Genomic DNA, 22018 nt, shown 5'->3' with positions numbered 1-22018 from the left:
GCCAGCCACGGACATACCTGTCTATTGGGAGCGCTTTCACCGCTCCAAAAATAAAAAAGAATGCTGTGCTGTTTAGGACCTGTACTTACTCTGACTGAAAGTGGTTATTTCACCTTCAGGTTCATTTCACCTTAAAAAAAAAAAGAAGAAAAATCGGGAAAATCGATTCTGAACTTTGAAAATCGATTAATTGAATCGCCGGCATTAACATCACGATAATAGTAAATCGATTTTTTTGCACAGGCCTAGTATTGAGACCCTAGTTGTCCTTCAGTGTGTAAGATCTCTTTCTCTTGGTGATTGTGTCAGAGAGCAGTGAGGATGACACAGACTCCGGGTTCTGCAGAGAAGGCCAGCCAGAGTTTAGATCCATCCTCAGCTTTGGAGTGCAAGAGCCGTGAGTTAAATGCTGTCAGCTGGTCCGCAATAATCTATCAGAGTGCCTTATGTGTGTGTGCCTGACTGCAGCTCTAATGTTGGCTGATTTCAGGAGGAAATACTCGGACAGCATCGCAGAGATGCTAGTGGTGTGTGCCACTACTGTGCACCGGGTGGGACTTCAGACTGCACCCAACGAGATGTGCCCATGTGTTCCTATAATGGCCTGGAATACATGTGCATTCACTATCCAGGCCATTGGTAAGACCCTGAGTTATTTTGTGTTTCTGGTCCATTATCACAGTGGTTCTCGTTTTCGTGTGAAGAAGCTCCAAATTGATATGTTATTGGCCGTGGACCCCCATCTAATTTTTTTAATCATATTTTTCAAACGTTCTCGATATTTTTCAAATATTTTCAAAAATGGTAGATGTACAAGCTCGCAGCGCAGCATGTAGTGACGCGATATGAGCTTGTAGATCTGTTATTTTTGAATAGCCAACAAGGCTTAAGTAGTTAATCAGAGTAATTGATTAGATTGAATCAACAAGAAATAAATTCATTCATATATAAAAATTAGGGCTGGGATGCGATTAAACATTTTAATCTAATTAATTACAGGCTCTGTGATTAATTAATCGCAATTAATCACATTTTAATCGCACATCGATATTTGACCTGAGAAGCATTTTTTTCAAGTAAAACACGTTGTACGAGTGAATCAACAAGTGAGTTTTTAAAATCTAAATTTCGCATCCACTGGACCAAGCAAAGCGCTCTGATCGGCTACTTCTCCCTTTGCGTTTGTTGTCTCTTCTTGGTTGGTGCATCGCTATGATCGGTATGCCTGAAACTGAAGGTTCTGTGGTGCAAAAACTAAGTGCGATTAAAATGTGTTAATTTTTTTAATCACGTTAATTTTCTGTAATTAATTAATCGCAATTAATCAGTTAAAGTCCCAGCCTTAATACAAATATATTAATTAATAAATAATAATATAATAATTAAACCCATAAATAATCAATATAAGAAGAAAATAAAATCAAAAAATCGATAGTTGCAGCCCTACTCCACATTCTTTCCTGTCTTACTTTGCTGCTTGATTCTGTATTCATCTTTGCATATGCAGTGTTATGTTATGTTATACACACTGATGTATGTGGCCGGCGTGTAATCTAGTGAGATATTTGTCCTTTTTGTTGATATTAACACCTTGACGTCCGAAATAGAATGGTGGTTGGTAGATTAGCCGTGACATTTCTATTATTGTATTGTGATCTGAGACATAATATTATGTTTATAAACATGACCCCGCAGCCCCTCCATCTTGAACAGCGCCGCTGTTTTTTCTTTTTTTTTCCCCCCCAGGCCAGTAACTCACCATGATTTTCTCGATTTCCGTTGGGATAGAATGGGGGTTTTGGCCGATCGTCGATGTCCCCGTGCGTTTCGCGTGCGCGATCCTTTCACGTAAATGTCCCCGCAAATAGTCCATGTGTGACTGAAGAACAGAACTGAAAAGTTTCGCTAGCATAGCCCCAAGCATGGCTGCTGTAGGAGCTCGAGTGTGCAGACAGCAAACGGATGGCTGGGAGTAGCCTTGGAGAAGGAGAGGCGCTGACGTCACCTCTGCTTCATGCACGGTCTGCATGAGCTATCAGTGCACGAGTGGTGACTAGGGAAGGTTAGACGATCGCCGATTTTCGGATCAAAAGCTTTTATTCCGGTTTTAAAGACAAAGTCCGGGAATGTACGACGTGGCTGAGAGTCCCTGGGGGGATGTGCGATATAGTACGGTTTTAACATTAAGGGGCTCCCCTTGGCTTAGAAGGTGTTAAGTGTTGTTCTGTATTATGTATCTTTACCCCCCTGTCATAATCATAATGTATGTTTTCACAGAAAGCATGTTGCAAGATGAGGAAAAGCCACTCATTGGGTCTTTGCAAAACAGACAGGTTAGACACAATATGCTGAATAGTTAAGGTCTAAATATTGCTCACATACTGTACATATGTATATGCAGGTATCAGGCTAATTTAACTAAATGTCTGGATTGTCCCATGTCATTCTAGCTGGCAGGTCTGAAGGCAGTTATTCAGTTTTCCACGACCCAGAGGATTAAGAGCTCCCAGGCAGTGGTCCAAAGGCACTTCATGGACATGTTAGGAGGTATGCAGTGCAACCAAACTAGATGAAAACCAGACTGCATTATCTTTAGATCAAGGATTATTGTATTTGATATTGTGTTCTGATCTCTCCCCAGTCTTGTTACCGTCCATGGGCAGAGAGATTACACCTTCTCTGCTGGAGGTGGACTTTTTCCATCTTCTGGTAAGTCTCTCATAATGGTAACAAGTCTGTTAATGATAACAGCTAGACTTAAACTGTCGTGTACACTCATTTATTCATCACGGTCCCTATTATTATCACTAATAACTCATTTAATCCATGGTCCTTTGCCTAAATATGGTCCCTGGTGTGTGCTTGTGTGTTTTGTCAGGTGGGACTGGTGCTGTCTATTCCAGCCCTGTACCAGGAAGAGGCAGTAGACCTGCATCCATCTGCTGTCAGCTCTGCCTACAACCATCTCCATATCCTACACCTGGTCACCATGGCTCACATGGTCCAGATCCTCCTCTCTGCTACAGGTAGCACTAGTAACAATGACCCAGTTAGTTTACTGAGTGAACTTTAACATTGATTTAGCTGTATTTACTGGCAGTAGATGGAGTAGATGGTTAATTTTCAAAGCATGTCAGTATTGTGCTTTCCTCTGGCTTTAGCTAGCACACTCTTGTTGTCCTCAGCCACATGTTTTGGCACCCTACTAGTTCCACATTTTTTGAGCTACAGATTTCCTTCAAACTTCAACTTGTTCGGCTTCACACAGTTAGGTGTGCTTGTATTTTTCTTGTTACAATCTTTATACGTTGAGATTTTTGAAAAAGGTTTTCCAGTGGGAAATTAATTCTGTTTTATATTTAAATTAACGCTTTTAATATAAATAGTAGCAATACCACAAAGTTCATGAGTTCAATGGATCTTTTCCTGTAACTTTTTTTGTAAACCCAAAACCCCAAAAGTCTGTTGAGTTCAATGGAGGAGTGGTGCGGGCTTGAGGATTGGTTAAACTTGCCCCCCCCCCCCCCCCCCCCCCATAAGAACAGCATATGTGCCATATGGGCATGTACTGCTCTCTTGAGGAGGGATGTGTACATTTTCTACAGTACATAATATACTTTGTGTGTGTTTTCAGCGAGCCCACACAGTTTCTGCAGGAACTGCATTTCTAGTTTAATTACTGCTTAATTAGCGTTACCAACAAAATTATTAGACAAAAACTACTGTTTAAAATACATTTGTTACATGTTGTTAAGATTATTGTAAATATTAATCTCTCTACTACGGTAAACATGTCTTTACGCTGTTTGTTTGACTGGGGCTTTGGGAAACCATCTCCAACACTTAGCAATGTTGGAGATGGCAATTAAAAGCTAATGTTATTATAAGATAGTCATCAATCATTTAGCTTCAACCGTCCACTCAGTTTAACCTCATAGTGTAATATCAACTTAGCAGCATGTAATTAACAAATGATTTCCCATCTGTGTGTCCAGATTTCCCAGCAGTAGCAGGTGGAGAGGAGGGAGACGAGGCCAGGGCCGCAGCAGAATTCTATGCTACAGTGTCACAACACATTCATGGGTACGGTGCCTCCATTTTGCTCTAAGGGCATGATGATTTAGATTTTTAATCAGATACATTTGCAATTTGCAACAGATGAAACGGAAGTGGGGAGGAGGCTTCACAATCCGCTTTATCGCATTTGAAAATTTTGAGAGGCAACACTGGCCATGCTATGCTTGTATGATTTCATAGTCAATGCAAGCTTCCACATCAGCAATGAGGGAAGATGCGTCTGTTATATTTTCCGCCCTATAACCAGGGGTGTGCTGCCGGTGGAACTACTGTATGTGGAGTGCCGTTCCATTTGTTTTGAAGCTGCACGCACGTAACCAAATGGACCCATAGCCTAGTGTTGATTTAACTATATGAAACCAAATGGACCCGTAGCCTAGTGAGAGCTGTGACACCCATTAGAACATTGCTTGCTTCTGATGAAAAGTGCTGATTCATTTCAGATGTGTATAGGTAAACGTGGTGGAATATTCCACATTTTCGGGTTGTTTATTTGTGTTGCTTCGCTAATTTGCCAATGCGTAAAGGCCTTAACTGTAATCACTTTTGTTTGACGTTTTGTTCCGCTGTTCTCTCGTTTGTCAGACTGAACTCGGATGTTTCCGGCAGCTCTGTGGCAGAAAGGGTGAGGCGAGGGATTGTGCCTTTCCTGCGATGTGCTGCTCTGTTTTTCAATGGCCTTACAGGAGTGCCCCCACCAGAGGAGCTCTCCAGCGCTGCAGGTACTGTAGATCATTCCTTGTTATTGCTATCTATTACAAGGAGCTTTCCAGTGTCAGTGAGATGTTAATGAGTCTCCCTTTTACAGTTACCTCTTCAGGACAGATGGAGGCGCTGTGCAATTACCTGGCACTACCCTCCAATATGTTTCAGCTCTTCCAAGTGCACAGAGAGAGTGTTAATCCACTGCTACAGAGGTAACATCAATAATCAGTTATGGCTGTATGGCCTTCAGTAATAATGACGAATGTATAGCTGAGGTTTAGGCATTTGATGTTTCATGGTTAATATTTGCTGCACAAAAGAAGAACATTGCTATATTATAATGAGAGTTTCTGTTCTTTAGGTGGTGTGGGAGCCCAGCTGTAACCAAAGCCCTGAAAGGGGAAATCCAGACAATCAGGTAGGCTTACACTTTATTCAAACAGCACACATCTCCAGGTGTCAAGCAATAAATCTTTTCCACTTTAACCACATTCACCCTGGCATACCTATTTTAGGCATTTCATTATAGGCACATATTCAAAAAAGAAAAAAGCTTAGGCCTATTTTAATTCATACTCACCAATCAAATGCTTGGCTCTGACACTTGCTTCGAGCTGACATTGATGGATTGATCTGTCCTATTTTTGATGCAACATGCTGGAAATAAAAGCTTGTTGATTAGAGCCATTGTGCAAGAGAGAATGCATTTATGTTGTTTCAACAGCTCTTTGCTTTGACATGCTTCCTTGATGACCGATTGTGTGTGAACAGCACGTCAAGTGAAGCAAACAGGGTGTCAGCGTTTGATCTGCTCATTCTGCTGTACAATGTCCGACTAAATCAATTGGCTTGATTTACAATTTATTTTTGTCTAGTTACCCAAGGAGAAGGAATCACCTAATTGAGCTTCCTGAGGATTATAGCGCCCTCCTCAATCAAGCCAGTCACTTTCAGTAAGTAATAATTAACTAATTAATTTGAACTTGTATTTACCGTTGTTAATAGTTTGGGGTAGATGTTCACCCATCACTCGCCCTCTTCCGTTCTTCGTCCTCAGGTGTCCCAAATCTACTGATGACGAGAGGAAGCATCCCACTTTGTGCCTGTTCTGTGGGGCCATGCTGTGTTCTCAGAGCACGTGCTGTCAGAGCCAGCTGGATGGGGAGGACGTGGGAGCGTGCACAGCCCATGCTGCCACCTGTGGTGCCGGAGTGGGAATTTTCCTCAGGTAGGTTCAAGGTAGAACCAAGATTTAGCAATCTCAGAGGTCAGCGATGTTTTAATTGAGCAGGGAAGCGATTAGGAAACTATTGTAATGAGGCTGTCTGTTTTGTGAGTGTGTGTGTGTGTGTGTGTGTGTGTGTGTGTGTGTGTGTGTGTGTGTGTGTGTGTACTGTATGCATATCAAAATATAGACTGTATCATCATCAAATCACAACATAAGGCCACAAGTCTTCATATATTAGAGCTATAACTCAGTATCTGACATGCAGTGCAATTTGGTAAATTATGCAATTATGCAACATATTGTTATACATTTCTGAACTTTTCATCGAAGGACTGATAACATTTGAAGGCTTGCCTCTAGTTATCATGCTATTCACCTTACATTATTTTCTAAAGCCTTATTGTCCTGTTTTTTGTTTAATTTATTCATTTGTTCTGCATGCTTACAGGATAAGAGAGTGTGAGGTGGTACTCATGTCAAGTAAGACACGAAGAAGCACTTACCCTGCTCCTTACCTTGATGACTATGGGGAGACAGACCCTCAGCTTGTGTAAGATGTTTTCATTACGTTTGTTGCATTGTAATATGTAGTTCTGTAGTTCAGTTTACTTGTTAATTTGTATTCATAATGAGCACCTTATCGATCCTGCTTTTTGAGCCAGGCTTTTATCGAGCCCACTATTGAGCGTTTTCTAATATTTTGTGGCAAGACGTGAGACGACAAATTCTGAACAGAACTGGTATCTTTTTTTATTGGCCAGTTGTTGTGACTGTGAGTTTGTGGCTGACCACCATCTATGAAGATGACAATTGACAAAAGTAACAAATATTATCAGTAAATATCATTCATTGTCAAAAAACAACAAAATTCAGAAGAAAATACATTTTTAGCTTTTCTTATTTTCTCCATCAAATAGAGACACTGTAGTACTCAGGGTCTGAGTGTGTTTCTGTCTTTTTGATTCCACAGAAGGGGCAACCCGCTGCACCTTTGCCCAGAACGCTACAGGAAGCTCCACCAGTTATGGCAACAGCACTGCATCCTGGAGGAAATCGCACGCAGCCTGGAGGTGGTCAACGTTATGTTTGCCTTCGAGTGGCAGATGTTTTGAGGATCAGCCCGGTTGTGTTGGGTAGCGCCACCGCCAAGGCAAGAAGGGCATAGCCATAGAGCACAGTCTGTTGTAATGCTCCTTATACACATACACATACACACACACAAGCACGCATGCTCACTCACATAAACGGTCCTCTAATCTGAGATCGTTGGAGCCTGAACAGACGTCCACTGCACCTGACGAATCCCCAGAACGGAGCCAGGTAGCATGGGGCTGAGCATAAAGGAGGAGGAGGACGACGAAGAGTGAAGAAACCTAAGTCGCCTTGTTTTATTTTGATTGTCTGCTGTGAGAATGAGTTTCTCCTACAATAATGCTCTTTCCAAAGAGGCTCAATCAAATAAAGACAAAAATGTTACACACCAATATGTCACTTATGTGAATCTATCTCTGTCTGATATCAATCACTCATTTACTACTTCCTGCTCACTATATATGAAGTTCTAGAGGACTATCATGATCTCATCTGCAACATGAAGACACTTTCAGACACTATTAATGATATCGCAATTAAAATGTGCCAGATCAATTTGGGCATTTGTCTTTCAGGACAATGCATGATGGTATATACCGGTATAACTTGGCCATTGGTGGTTCATGATGCATTGTGGGATACGATGAGTTCTCTATGTACGATAAGTATGTATACATTCGGACAACACTACAAAATCTAAAAATTAATATATGGCGAGTAGTGAGTGATTTCGGACACAGCCTCTCTACCTTACTCTCTCATAATGCTGTGAATTTTGTGTTGAAACTTATTAGATATAAGTTATAAATATGGAATTCTGCTGTTTTTACGGGGATGAACAGAGACCATTTCAGAAATAGTATTGTGAAGGATCTGGATTATGCTTCCCGTTTTTATTTTTGTGACTTTTTTTTTCAGTTTTGATGGTCCGAATGGCAGAGCCACATCTTATTGACCATCACTATTAACACACGCATATACAGTATATACAATATATATATATATATATATATATATATATATATATATATATATATATATATATACTGTTTATAGGGTGGGCTGTGCTCACAAATCACACCCTGAAATCACACACCGCATATACAGTATATATATATTACACAAGATGTTCATAGATAAAACATTTCAGTGTCCATATTTCAATACTGTAGGAATGGTACAGCTCAAGTAAAATTATTCCGAGAACCACTATAGGTGTAATAAAGATGTATTGCTATTTTGGCACCAGAGCTTTTGTGAATATCCCAGTAAATTTTCTGTAATGTCTTTGCCATTATTATGGTTATAACAAGTACTGAAGTTGAAAGGCAACCCAAAGGGTATGAGAATGTCTGTACTATGTATGGCAGTTGGAGAAGGCCCTTTAAGAGCACCAAGATGACCAATCCCTGATCATGTTCACCCATATATCTTTAAAACGTTATTTAAGGGAACACTGTCAAACACTTAACCATGCAAATAAGTAATGTGCTACACTTGGACACAACTAGTGGAAACTTCTTCCTGTCAACATAACTACAATAAATATACACTATGATTATGTAATTGAATTTAATAAGAAAATTGCCTCTTATATATTCTATTTAAGACAAATACATAATTATGATTTGTTGAACATATGACATAGTATATTATTTCAATTACTGACTCACAAATGTACATCACCTTTTTCAAGACAATTATGTGCATATTTAAATTTCTTTTTGTGTTGCTTAACAGTGCTATAACTAACTCTGTTGAAATAAAGCATTAGCTATTACCCTCTGTTATTTTGTGTACCTTTTGTACTAACTATACTAGTAAGACACCCCAGGGCGACATGCGAAGGGCAATGTCGCGCCAATTCTTGGCCATCTGGCCAGTGATGTATATCGGACCAGTTACCCATATATGGAGATCCATGTACTGTATATAGTACATACCTTTTATGCGGTTTTCATAGTAAACTTGCGACCTACAGTCGCAATTAAATTGGGCAGTCTACACCTTTATGGTACCGTGGCCTTGTGGTTAAGACTGTCCACAATGAGTCTTACCAAAGACTATAAAATGTATACCCAATGCCTCCCAGTCCCTGCTACGCACTCAGCATAAAGGGTTGTCCAAGGGGTGTACTTGTAAATCAAGCTGCCTCGTGCAACATCAGTAGATACTCTATAGATACCCTATGGGCCAGGCTTACTTACAGTAGATACATGTTAATGGTCTAGCTCTTTCTATTAAAAATGTAGGCCGAAAACAATTAAATGAGAGTAACAGAATTTGCTGATTCAAACAGTAATTCCTGAACTCTTATAAAGCTTGTAAGCTTGTTTCAAACTCAAAGTTTCACTGACAAATGGATACTGTAGAATAGATAATAGTATTAACTCATGATTACAGAATTACCAGAAAAAAGTGTACATCCTCATTTATACTTCAGCAACAAAATATTTCAAAAATATATCTTTGTAGAAAAATACACAATTACACTTTATTGTTGTCAAGGCATAAACCACTTTTATGTCAACAAATCTGGTTTAGGTCCCATGGCCTGTTTGGGTCCCGTGAGTGGACTGCCTATTTAAAAAAAATAAAATGTGGTATTCTGACATAATTTTAAATAACAACAGGATATTATGTTCTGTCTCCATTCCCTGAAGGTGGAAAACCATTAAGCTGCACCTTCAAGTGAAACAAGAAGACTTCCTCTGGGAAGTACTGTAGGTTTTCCAACAAAACTCATGCTCATTGAATTTTAAAACATTTTATTACAGCATACAGTTCACTGCCAGACCTTTAAAGTTACAATCCGGGGCATATTCAAATGAATAACATGCTATTTTAAATCACAGTATGAATAACATGCTATTTTAAATCACAGTATGAATAACACACGTGCAGTGGGTAGAGGTGGTGGTCTCTACAATTCCATTGAGAAATTTAGACCATGGTGTCAGGACACCTACTTATTGACAATAAAGTTATTTGAAGCAGATGCTGCTAATTTTACACTAGATGTGCCACTTTTTGCACCACTGTATGTTCATAAACTGTTCGGATTGTAATTTTAAGTGCCATTTGATCTTTCAGTTTAACAATTTATATAGGCATACACTGAAACAATAATTTTACCATACTCTCACTTTTTATTGTTGGTAAGGAGAAACTAGAAACGAATTCCCTGGGTTCTCCTTACCAGCATCCAAGATCCATGCACACAGTAGCCTACAGCACAGAAGGTTTACAATCAAAACTGTTTTTATACAGTTTCAGAGAAACAAACGTTTAGCATTGCTGAGGCACATGAGATGTAATATTGAACAGTAAATTGTGTATACTGTATGTGACAACTCTGGGGTTGTCAGGGTAACACAGATGGTGGTCATGGTTTCTAACCTGGTGCCTGTATTGCAGAGACTGATTGGAGGGAGGAGTGTGGCATCAGTGAGGATCTGGTCCACCTGGTGTTGCCTCTATATAAGAGGCTACTGGGCCATTTTCACACTCTCTCACCGGACTGATTATGAAGAGAAAAAGAGTTAGTGTGCTCCCATGCTGGAGCCTGGTGAGAGATGGTGAAAATGGCCCAGTAGCCTATAGAGGCAACACCAGGTGGGCCAGATTTGAGTGTACTATTTCTAGGATGTTGACAACATGCCGTTTATGTGGAAATGAGAGAAACGGGTCCAAAGATCTTAAGAAGAAAAGACCCAATGACTGTCAAGACAATCATTGAAAATAAATACAATTCAGCTCTGTCCTTCAAGGCCTCACAAAGACTTCTTAAATAGACATTACATGATCCCATGCCTGAATCTATATGCTGGAACTTTGCTGTGGCTAGGCAAATTATCCACTCTTTCAGAGTACATTTTAAGGTCATTATGGTCGAGTGAAAATAGGCAAGAAATTGTACGAGACCAATTTCAGACCCTCCTACCATCTGTCACTTACATACAGGTATAAACAAACTCAGTCCATGATACTTAAAAGCATCGGCTCTGAAATTCCAACACTTATAGGCAGTAAGATGACATTTGTAAACAAGACATTAGAGCACAAACCAGCCAATGAAATATTGACTTATATTCTGCCCTTATTTGGTTGAAGGCTAATACTCTTAATAAATTATTCCTCTCTTCAACAAGAGATAATGGAATTCCATTGTAGAAATATGCACACCTCATTCATTCGTACACCGTATTAAAATGTCTTCGACTACAAGTACTTACATTATGTTCTGGATCACTTTGTCTCTTGACTAGACCATTATACTTACACAAATGCACAACAAACAGGTAAAGAATGAAAACTCTTATGGGTGCTGTAGGGCACAGGATATCAAAGTGGGGGCCACAGCCAAATAGCTAAAATAGTAGATCTCCAAACAAACAATCTTGTAGATCAGCTATTTTCTTTTTTCTTTTCAAAAGCCATTTCGCCAACAGCCAGAGACCATAGCTATTTGGGGGCCTTGGCAGGGAAAAGTTTGGGACCGCTGCTGGGTAAAGTCTTTGGGTGGGGTTTAGTTATCTAGCCGGTCAACTGGCTACAGGTATTTGCTTTGGAGGCACATTGTCTGGACCATAGTGAGCTGTAGAGGTACAAGGGACATTAATGTTTGGGTCTCCGTTGTTGGCTGTGTCTATCTGGTTGCACTTGCCAAGACTCTTGATGATGTTGAAGTTTGAGCGGGCCGTTTCTACAAAGCTGTTCTCCAGAAGCCAGCCATCTGACTCTGAGTTGGGATCTCCTTGTCTCAGCACGTTTTCCAGGGACGTTTGGAGATAGCGCACTCCTGTCAACACTGAAAGCTGAAGGCAGAGACATAGACACAAAATAACTGACATGATTGCCTGAATATTGGGTTATGCATGCCTACACATAAAAATCTGTAGCGCTTGTTTATTAAACACTATTTATTTTGTGTTGATTAATTAGCACTTGTGCATGCATACATGCTGTGTATGCAACCCATTAGAGGACATGGGGACTTTCCACACACAGAGTGCTACATGGATATCGAAGGTGTTAATTTGCAGGTGTTAATATGACAAGTTGACAACTGAGGTTCTAATCAGGGATTAGTCATTATTTGAACTCTCCCCACAGTGAGAGTGACAGCACGGCCCTGAATGCAAATCTTTGTAAGTTTTAAGCCAAATGCATACTTTTTACTACTAGTCGTTCACATTATATTCTGTAATCAGCAGCTTGTTTCTATGTTTCCCTAGCATGTACTCACCTCAAACAGCCAGATGATGAGCACTGTGAGGCCGATGGACTGCATGATGTGAGTGTAGTAGTCAAGCAGAGCGTGGCGGCAGCCTCTCATCCACAGGTTCAGCTCTTCTGTCTGGAACTCGTAGTTGAAGTGGGCCGAATTGTTGGCGATCTGCAGTTGAATGCAGGGCCGGGGGGAGTTGATGTTACAGCAACTGAAGGGCACCCCGTCCAATAGGTACTTCCCCTCCACGTTACTTCTTAAACGGCTACAGACCAGGAAGATGAGAATAATGATGTATTAGAAAGGACATTAATGTGAAGTTACAGTATGAATTTGTATGGGCTGGTTTAGTTATTTCTGCCAAACAGCCTACTGTATATAACCAGAATTAGTTTTCTGCATGTCTGCATTCCTAAATATTGAGAGTGGTGGACAGTGACAGACAGTTTTAAGGGAAATTAAGGCCAGTGCCTTGACTTACTCAAGGGCACTGCCATGAGTATGTCCTCTAACAAACAGTACAGGGCCTTTTCCACCGGCAAAGAACCGGTTCGGGTTCTTTCTCCCGCCTATGGGATGGCAACTTTCTTGGAACCTTGGTTCGTTCTTGCGTACCGGCCGCGAACCAACTTTTACGGTTCGGAACCAACTCGGTTCTCGTTGGAAAAGCTCACCTCTGGTTCATCCCATAGGTGGGAGAAAGAACCCGAACCGGTTCTTTGCTGGTGGAAAAGGCCCCTACAGTACATGTCTTTCAACAGTTAACTGGAAAGGCACCAGAAGAGTTCGAACCCAGGACCTTGTTGTGAAGGGACTGCCCTAACCACTGAGCCACTGTCCACCTCTATCAGCTGAAGTCTTTATCTAGACTAATACTGTACTTACTCCACCACCTCCTTGCGGGACGTGTCCAGATAGCGATTGCTGACCCACTGAATCTGGAACCAGTCTTTGAAGCCGTTGTTGCCACAGCACTGGAACTCTATCTGCAGCAGGTCCACGGTGCGCTTCACGAAGCAGCGGCCTGGCGTGTCGGTGTCCTTATAGAATCTCATGGCCTCTGTCAGCCCGATGGTCAGAGACTCCTCCAGCTCGCCGCGCATGCCGTAACACATCAGTGCCCCCACCAGCACGCAGAACGTGAAGAAGAAGGTGCATATGATGTATGGCAGCATGATCAGTTTCCAGCGCAAGAACATTGTGGTGTCCACGCAGTCGTAGCAGATCTTCCCTCCCAGGAAGTTGATGCCACAGGCAATGAGGCCCACGGCGATCAGCATGTTGGGGACGTAGTGGATGTCCCTCTCTGCCATCAGCTCCCAGCGCTTGTCGATCTCCACCTTCAGGAAGAGGCCCAGGCTGAACAGGATGACACCAGTGACCACCGAGATCCAATTCAGTATCCACAGCACCTGGGCCAGCTTGTCCCTCTTGGTCTTGGTAAACTTCACTCTCAAGACCGCCATCTTAGCTTTCTTCCCGTACACACAATACTTTCATTCAGCATCCAGGTCAGATTAGGAATGGGACATATAGTAGGCAGGTTAACGGAACAGGTTACCCTACAGGGGGTATGGGGGTGCTGGGAAAGGGGGGTGGGTTATGCGGCTCTCTGAAGGTCTTCTCATAAGCAGCTTAGTAGTATGGAGATGATTGATATCTTGTGGACACAGCATTATGGCAAGGTAAGGTGCTGGTGGTTCTGTAAAACCATGGTGGGAAATCAGTACCACACTGTGTAACACAACTGACAACACTATCCACGGTATATGGAAACTACAGGCAGCTGCAAAAAACACAGACATAGACACTTGATCAATAGAGAAACGGAAAGCGATCAATTACTGAAATGATTCCAGCCTTGGACAGGAGATCACTTTGACAGTTGTTGGTCAACAAATCAAATCAGCTTTCCCTCCTGTATCGAGCTGTAAGCATCTCTGTCTGTAGGCTATAAAGTGCAATGGAGAAGAATCTCACTCACAGCAAAACTACCAACACCTGAATTAAGAGTACAGGACTACAGGAGCATCCCACTGTCCTTACCTCAGCCTGGGTACCATTCACAAGGTCAATCTGAGGTCACTCTCTCCTTTCTGTTGTTTCTGTTTCTTCTCTGTCATCCTCAGATTTTGTCTGGACAGAGGCACATCTCTGTGACACAGATAGAGTGTAGACAGCCACCCTTCCATCTAATCCCCATTAATCTTTAATCAGCCCTGGGCCCAGGGGGATTTTGGTCCCACCTTCTGCCACCAGCGCAAATCTGATTGACTAGCACTGGATTTGTAATGACCAATAGCACAAGGACCACAGTCGAGGTTGAAGTGCATCCAGGTTGGTGCATCAACACATAGGAATGACCCAGGCAACATATAAATAGTCCATGCAGGTGTGTTAGATGTTTAGTACAGGCTAGTTGGCTACTGCTATTTTTCAACCACAGCTAATGAGACGAGACATCAGTAGAATGAATTTGGGAACAGACACCATGAGACAAAACACCAACAATGATTATTATTATTTTGTCATTTGTATGGGAAATGTATTTGTTTAATTGGTAACAACAATGCAGCAGTGGTGAACAAAGAGAAAGACATCTCATGTCATGACAAAAACTTCTCCTACCAAAAAAGAAACGGAACCGAAATGTATAGCATATCAACCAGAGATAAATCGGAGTATATAACATAATGACATACTGTATGTTATCTACCCCGATTTATCTAAATGGGCCCCCTCATTGTTGTAATGTATGGATGGACATTAGAACAGTCTAATGTTGTTGTTTTGCTCTTGCTTTTTAGGATCCCTCTAGCTCAGGAGCCCCTGGGCCTGGGCCCACTATAGGCCCTTGATTGATTGATTGAATATTTTATTAGACAACAATATGCGTATTCATGTCTGCGCTGTTCATATCTTTTTTTTTATTTTTATTTTTTATTGTTTTTATGGTAGAGCCCTTATTGATGTTTTAACATGCAGGCAAGTAGGCAGGCCTATTGTTTTTTTGATTGAAGTTTTGCAAAGGATACACCCATTTTTAAGATATTAAAATGTGCGTGGTTTCTATAATACTTTTTGAATAGGCTACAGACAGAAAACAGTGTGTGAAACTGAAATAATTGTATTCAAAATTCATAGACACGTGCTGCCCTCTAGTGCCTTTGTTAAAATATTACAATAGGCAAGGTTGCCTGGCAGTGGTCGCTGGTTCGATTCCCATTTCCTATCTTTCTAGTGTCCTATCAATAAAGGTATAAAAGCCCAAAAACAAATCTTGGAAAAGAAACTCTGAGTAAAAAAAAAGACTCTGAGTAAAACAATCAGTGTTAAAATCCCAGTCCTACAGAGAACCTTTACATTTTAAGGCTGAAATACAAAAGAACAATTGAAAATCACTAAGACGCTTCTGTTCAATGTGACTGAGCTATGGTCAAGCGGTCTGATGAACAGACTCTCAACACAGGGATTCCATGATCAAATCCATAGGTATCATGATCAAATTAGCCTACTATTTTTGGCATAAGACAATATTGCTGGTTTTCATGTGTTACTTAGGCAGTAGTGCTTTGGGGTTTTCTTTTCAGGGCGGACGGTCACGTCATTCAACTATGATACACGGTCATTCAACTATGGTCAAGGATGTTCACGACCACAACACCAGAGGCAGCTCCACTAATCATCATCAACGTAGATTTAACTCATTGAGTGCCAATCCCGAACTAGTTCGGCTTTATTAGCGTATCGTAGTGTGCCGATCCCGAACAAGTTCGGCTTTTAAAAAAAAAAAAAAAAAAAAAAAAAAAAAAATTTTTTTTTTTTTTTGAAAAAATTTTTTTTGAATTTTTTTTTTTTTTTTTTGGACCCCATCAAATCTGGTGAACATGATTTCAATCGCGATTTTGCATGTTCCACCCCCATACAACCCCATCTAACATACAGGGCAGCCATTTTTGTTTACATTACATGTAAAACATAATGGCGATTATCTCAAGAATGCCTGAACGGATTTCCAATCGGATTTTTTTGTTTGAAAGCTGTGAACAAACTGCACAAATCCACTCCAATGCAATCCAGGATTGCATTGGATTTTTTAGAGCTCATTCTTCTCTGTTTTTTTCCCATGTATGAGGTGTGCAAGGTTTAATCATGGCTAAGTTGACGAAAATAAGGCTTCTAAAATGCTTGGTAGCCAATAGCTAACTTCAAGCTAACTTCATCCTCTTCCTGTACATGCACAAAGGAAAGTGTCCTTTCCTTTGTAAAAAAAGTCATGGCTCCAGGGCTTGGGCATGCATTACCAGCATATCTCTATTATTCTCTGGTCACTGGGCGCCCTCTAGTGGTGATAGGCTGGCACTCAATGAGTTAACACTAAACAAGGCTCTAACTCGTTCTCCTGCTACACCATCAACATGTGGAACGCCCTTCCTCAAGCCCTAAAGGAGAGCAAATCCCTAGCCTCCTTCAAAATTGGTATGAAAAGTCACCTTCAGACAGCTGCTACCCGTGACTTGTAAATAGACTAAGCCCCCATGCCCCCCCCTTTTATTATTCTTTTTTCTGCCTTTGTATTTGATATTATGCTTTTGAAACTGATATTATCCTAGATAAAGTACTATGTTCTATCCGTCTGTCTTTCAATGTTATATGAGATACTTAAAGTGTGGTTCCTGTGGAAATAAGCCTCGGCTTTCCAGGATCTCCTTTTAGTTGACCTTGTACCAGTGATTTGTACTGTCATGAAACTGTACTTTTTTCTATTGCAAACTTCTAATAAATTCTTCAATCAACAGCAACTAGCACATAGCTCAATACGTTGAGATGCTGTGCATGAGACCCAGGAGTTGGTAGTTCAAACACCACCGTATGCTTTAATGGAGAATCTTTCCTTTGCAGAATAAATACCAGAAGAATAACTTAAAAGAAGAACAGAAAGCGGAACAAATCCTGGTAAATTGGGACCATGGATAAATGACATGATATTCATAAAATATTGTGAAGGAGTGTGCTGGTTGCTTGGGTATTTCATTTTGGGACTCACTTTTTGGAGCTGTGTGCAGCTCCCTATACGTGGCTGTGTGGGTCTGTGTGTCTGTCTGTCTGTGTGTATGTAGCCTGACTTCGGCGCGTAACTAGTGCCGCACCATTTACGCCACTCGCGCAATATATACATCAAAATGTGCGGCTCGGCCGGGAATGGTGTTCTATTACCTTTCGTTCCGATCCGCCTTACCATGCCGACGTAATCGGCAAAAAACGACGCTTAATTGTCCCCATTGACTTATAATGGGACAATGCAAGAAATCACTTTCAAGTATTTTTCTCTCGTAAACCATAGGAGCTACAGTTTCAAACCTCGGAGAGGAGATTCATAATGATTTTAAGAATGAATCGAAAAATAATTACATCACTCGGCCTCATGGTGGCGCTATAACGGCCCACTTTACGTTTTGCCCCGTAACTCTTGAACCGTAGATCGGATAATTAAAATTCTTTTTTCCCTGGATTCCTTGGGTCAAGACGCATCTCCCCATATAGGCCACGCCCATTTGCGCCAGGATAGATTTTCCGCCATCTTGAATTTTCTCCAAAACACACTTTTTGCTCCTTTTCCTACATATTTTCTTCAAATGTCACAAAAATCGGTACACATGATCTACACACACACACACACACACACACACACACACACACACACACACACACACACACACACAGCTCCACTTCACACGGGTGTGATTTTTTCCATGTGACGCCCACGGCGTCCATCCGTTGGCATGGTAACGGCTGTTTTTTGAGCGGTGGTCACAACGCTCCTATACGTGGCCGTGTGTGTGGGTCTCCGTCCGTGTCTGTCTGTCTGTCTGTCTGTCTGTATGTAGCCTAAACTTCGGCGCGTAACTAGTGCCGCACCATTTACGCCACTCGCGCAATATATACATCAAAATGTGCGGCTCGGCCGGGAATGGTGTTCTATTACCTTTCGTTCCGATCCGCCTTACCATGCCGACGTAATCGGCAAAAAACGACGCTTAATTGTCCCCATTGACTTATAATGGGACAATGCATAAATCACTTTCAAGTATTTTTCTCTCGTAAACCATAGGAGCTACAGTTTCAAACCTCGGAGAGGAGATTCATAATGATTTTAAGAATGAATAGAAAAATAATTACATCACTCGGCCTCATGGTGGCGCTATAACGGCCCACTTTACGTTTTGCCCCGTAACTCTTGAACCGTAGATCGGAAAATTAAAATTCTTTTTTCCCTGGATTCCTTGGGTCAAGACGCATCTCCCCATATAGGCCACGCCCATTTGCGCCAGGATAGATTTTCCGCCATCTTGAATTTTCTCCAAAACACACTTTTTGCTCCTTTTCCTACATATTTTCTTCAAATGTCACAAAAATCGGTACACATGATCTACACACACACACACACACACACACACACACACACACACACACACACACACACAGCTCCACTTCACACGGGTGTGATTTTTTCCATGTGACGCCCACGGCGTCCATCCGTTGGCATGGTAACGGCTGTTTTTTGAGCGGTGGTCACAACGCTCCTATACGTGGCCGTGTGTGTGGGTCTCCGTCCGTGTCTGTCTGTCTGTCTGTCTGTCTGTATGTAGCCTAAACTTCGGCGCGTAACTAGTGCCGCACCATTTACGCCACTCGCGCAATATATACATCAAAATGTGCGGCTCGGCCGGGAATGGTGTTCTATTACCTTTCGTTCCGATCCGCCTTACCATGCCGACGTAATCGGCAAAAAACGACGCTTAATTGTCCCCATTGACTTATAATGGGACAATGCATAAATCACTTTCAAGTATTTTTCTCTCGTAAACCATAGGAGCTACAGTTTCAAACCTCGGAGAGGAGATTCATAATGATTTTAAGAATGAATAGAAAAATAATTACATCACTCGGCCTCATGGTGGCGCTATAACGGCCCACTTTACGTTTTGCCCCGTAACTCTTGAACCGTAGATCGGAAAATTAAAATTCTTTTTTCCCTGGATTCCTTGGGTCAAGACGCATCTCCCCATATAGGCCACGCCCATTTGCGCCAGGATAGATTTTCCGCCATCTTGAATTTTCTCCAAAACACACTTTTTGCTCCTTTTCCTACATATTTTCTTCAAATGTCACAAAAATCGGTACACATGATCTACACACACACACACACACACACACACACACACACACACACACACACACACACACACACACACAGCTCCACTTCACACGGGTGTGATTTTTTCCATGTGGCGCCCACGGCGTCCATCCGTTGGCATGGTAACGGCTGTTTTTTGAGCGGTGGTCACAACGCTCCTATACGTGGCCGTGTGTGTGGGTCTCCGTCCGTGTCTGTCTGTCTGTCTGTCTGTCTGTATGTAGCCTAAACTTCGGCGCGTAACTAGTGCCGCACCATTTACGCCACTCGCGCAATATATACATCAAAATGTGCGGCTCGGCCGGGAATGGTGTTCTATTACCTTTCGTTCCGATCCGCCTTACCATGCCGACGTAATCGGCAAAAAACGACGCTTAATTGTCCCCATTGACTTATAATGGGACAATGCATAAATCACTTTCAAGTATTTTTCTCTCGTAAACCATAGGAGCTACAGTTTCAAACCTCGGAGAGGAGATTCATAATGATTTTAAGAATGAATAGAAAAATAATTACATCACTCGGCCTCATGGTGGCGCTATAACGGCCCACTTTACGTTTTGCCCCGTAACTCTTGAACCGTAGATCGGAAAATTAAAATTCTTTTTTCCCTGGATTCCTTGGGTCAAGACGCATCTCCCCATATAGGCCACGCCCATTTGCGCCAGGATAGATTTTCCGCCATCTTGAATTTTCTCCAAAACACACTTTTTGCTCCTTTTCCTACATATTTTCTTCAAATGTCACAAAAATCGGTACACATGATCTATGAGGTGGGTAAACCACCGCTCAGTTCACACGGGTGTGATTTTTTAAGTCAGGCCAGGTTCAGTCATCAAATCGATGTATGTACACAGCCTACACTACATACACGAATGTACGGCGTCGGTCGCCACCTGGTGGGCAGAGGACAGAAGTATACTGCTCTATGTATTCTGTTCTCTGCCCACCAGGTGGCGACCGTCGCGTCCAATCCTCCTGCAAATAAAGTTGAAAGTTGAAGAAAATGCCACGGAAAATACGCTCTTTCAACTTCATTTGCATGAGGATTGGACGGCGACGGTCGCCACCTGGTGGGCAGAGGACAGAATACATACGCCGCACATTCGTGTATAGGTCTACCAAATGCACGTGTACGTACTGTAGGCTACATACATCGATTCAGAGGCGCCGGGTTTTGTCCGCGGGGGGCTGAAGCATCGAGCGCCTCCCCCGCCCCCCCCCCCCCCCCCCCGTCGTCGTCGTCGTCGCAAAAAAAGGGATTTTTTTTTTTTGCCTCACTCAGTCCACTGAACTTTACAGTAGGCCTATTTAGATATTGATATTCATTTCATCATCATATATAATATCATATTACAATAATAATAATAATAATCATTAAAAACAAACTGTAGGAAACATAACATTAAGAGACCCATAATGTGTATGTGTGACCGACCCACAGATGGGGTCGCGCCAAACGGAGCCAACGCTTGGGATACAGTTTGGTCTAATTCTGTAATTAAAGCAACAAAGTAGATTTATTTGAGGTAATTGTACCCCTAGGGGGGGTTGATCCCCAAACCCCCGTTGGGGGGTCGTAAACCCGATCTTTAAAAAGTGTGAAACTGAGCAAAAAATGAAGAAAATGAATGCAGCTGCCGCCCCGAGCGGAGCAGTGGCGGCGGCGATGATTGCCGATGAATGACGAACAGGCGACGCCAAGAACAGCAGCTGCGTTCAGATTCTAAGTTCCAACTGACTCAGTTTCAGACTTTATAAACATCGGGTTAACGTCTCCCCAACCGGGGTTTGGGGGTCAACTCCCCCTAGAACATGTTAAGACACTTAATTAGAGTACAATTACCTCAAATAAATCTACTTTGTTGCTTTAATTAATTACAGAATTAGACCAAACTGTATCCCAATTGGCTCCGTTTGGCGCGACCCTTTTGAGGGTCGGTCACACAGTCACATTATGGCGGGTCTCTTTTTTTTTTTTTTTTCACTTAATTTTTTTTTTTTATTTGACACAAAGTTAAAGGACATTAAACAAACAGTGACACTCATATATCAAACACAAAACAAAATAAAATAAAATAGCAATAAATTAACAACATATAGGGCTGCCGAACATCATATAATGGTAGAAAGAGGTCTAGTTGTTCTTTACTGTCCTGCTGTAAAAGTATACTGTGGGATATAGTAGCACATTTCTTATAAAGATAAGCAAGGTACATTAAAAGAAAGGGTTAAAAAAAAAAAAAAAAAGAAAAAGAAAAAAGAAAGCAGTACGATCAGAATAAAGCGAGATATTGTTTTGCCTTTTTTTTCCTTCCATTTTTTCATGAAATATAAAAATTACGACAAATATTAAAATAAAATCAATGGTATGTAGGTACATTGCAAAAAGAAAATAGAAAAATAAGCACAGATAAATAACAAGAATAGAACAGAGTAGACCCTTTTTGTCCTTTCTCCTAGGTCTATCCTTTTTCCATGTATAATA

At 41.6% G+C, this 22018-nt stretch overlaps 3 protein-coding genes across 3 annotated transcripts in view; 2 read left to right on the top strand and 1 right to left on the bottom strand.

The window, feature by feature from the left end:
* ubr1 (ubiquitin protein ligase E3 component n-recognin 1) overlaps positions 1-8101 on the top strand; it is a 47087-nt gene extending 38986 nt beyond the window's left edge. The window contains exons 34-47 of the mRNA XM_080749951.1: positions 310-397; positions 491-639; positions 2278-2333; positions 2451-2547; positions 2642-2709; positions 2879-3026; positions 3996-4083; positions 4663-4799; positions 4886-4994; positions 5144-5200; positions 5658-5735; positions 5840-6010; positions 6459-6560; positions 6981-8101. Coding sequence (XP_080606077.1) covers positions 310-397; positions 491-639; positions 2278-2333; positions 2451-2547; positions 2642-2709; positions 2879-3026; positions 3996-4083; positions 4663-4799; positions 4886-4994; positions 5144-5200; positions 5658-5735; positions 5840-6010; positions 6459-6560; positions 6981-7122 — 1490 coding nt within the window. The 3' untranslated portion in view covers positions 7123-8101. The remainder of the gene's footprint in view (positions 1-309; positions 398-490; positions 640-2277; positions 2334-2450; positions 2548-2641; positions 2710-2878; positions 3027-3995; positions 4084-4662; positions 4800-4885; positions 4995-5143; positions 5201-5657; positions 5736-5839; positions 6011-6458; positions 6561-6980) is intronic.
* The window catches only part of LOC308305564 (transmembrane protein 179-like), a gene marked incomplete at its 3' end in the record, with an annotated part of 467552 nt that overhangs the window by 416282 nt on the left and 29252 nt on the right, over positions 1-22018 (top strand). The gene's annotated exons all lie outside the window — the stretch shown is intronic.
* LOC308305316 (photoreceptor outer segment membrane glycoprotein 2-like) lies at positions 11647-13798 on the bottom strand (the record flags this gene model as incomplete). Its single annotated transcript, XM_080750092.1, has 3 exons — positions 11647-11919; positions 12351-12597; positions 13218-13798. The coding sequence occupies 3 exons, from the start codon at positions 13796-13798 to the stop codon at positions 11647-11649; spliced, it is 1101 nt and encodes a 366-aa protein (XP_080606218.1).

Source organism: Nannobrachium achirus (genome assembly GCF_963921795.1).
Source record: "Nannobrachium achirus genome assembly, chromosome: 20".
NCBI lineage: Eukaryota > Metazoa > Chordata > Actinopteri > Myctophiformes > Myctophidae > Nannobrachium > Nannobrachium achirus.
The sequence above is the reverse complement of the archived record's forward strand: the minus strand, read 5'-3'. Positions and strand labels throughout refer to the sequence as shown.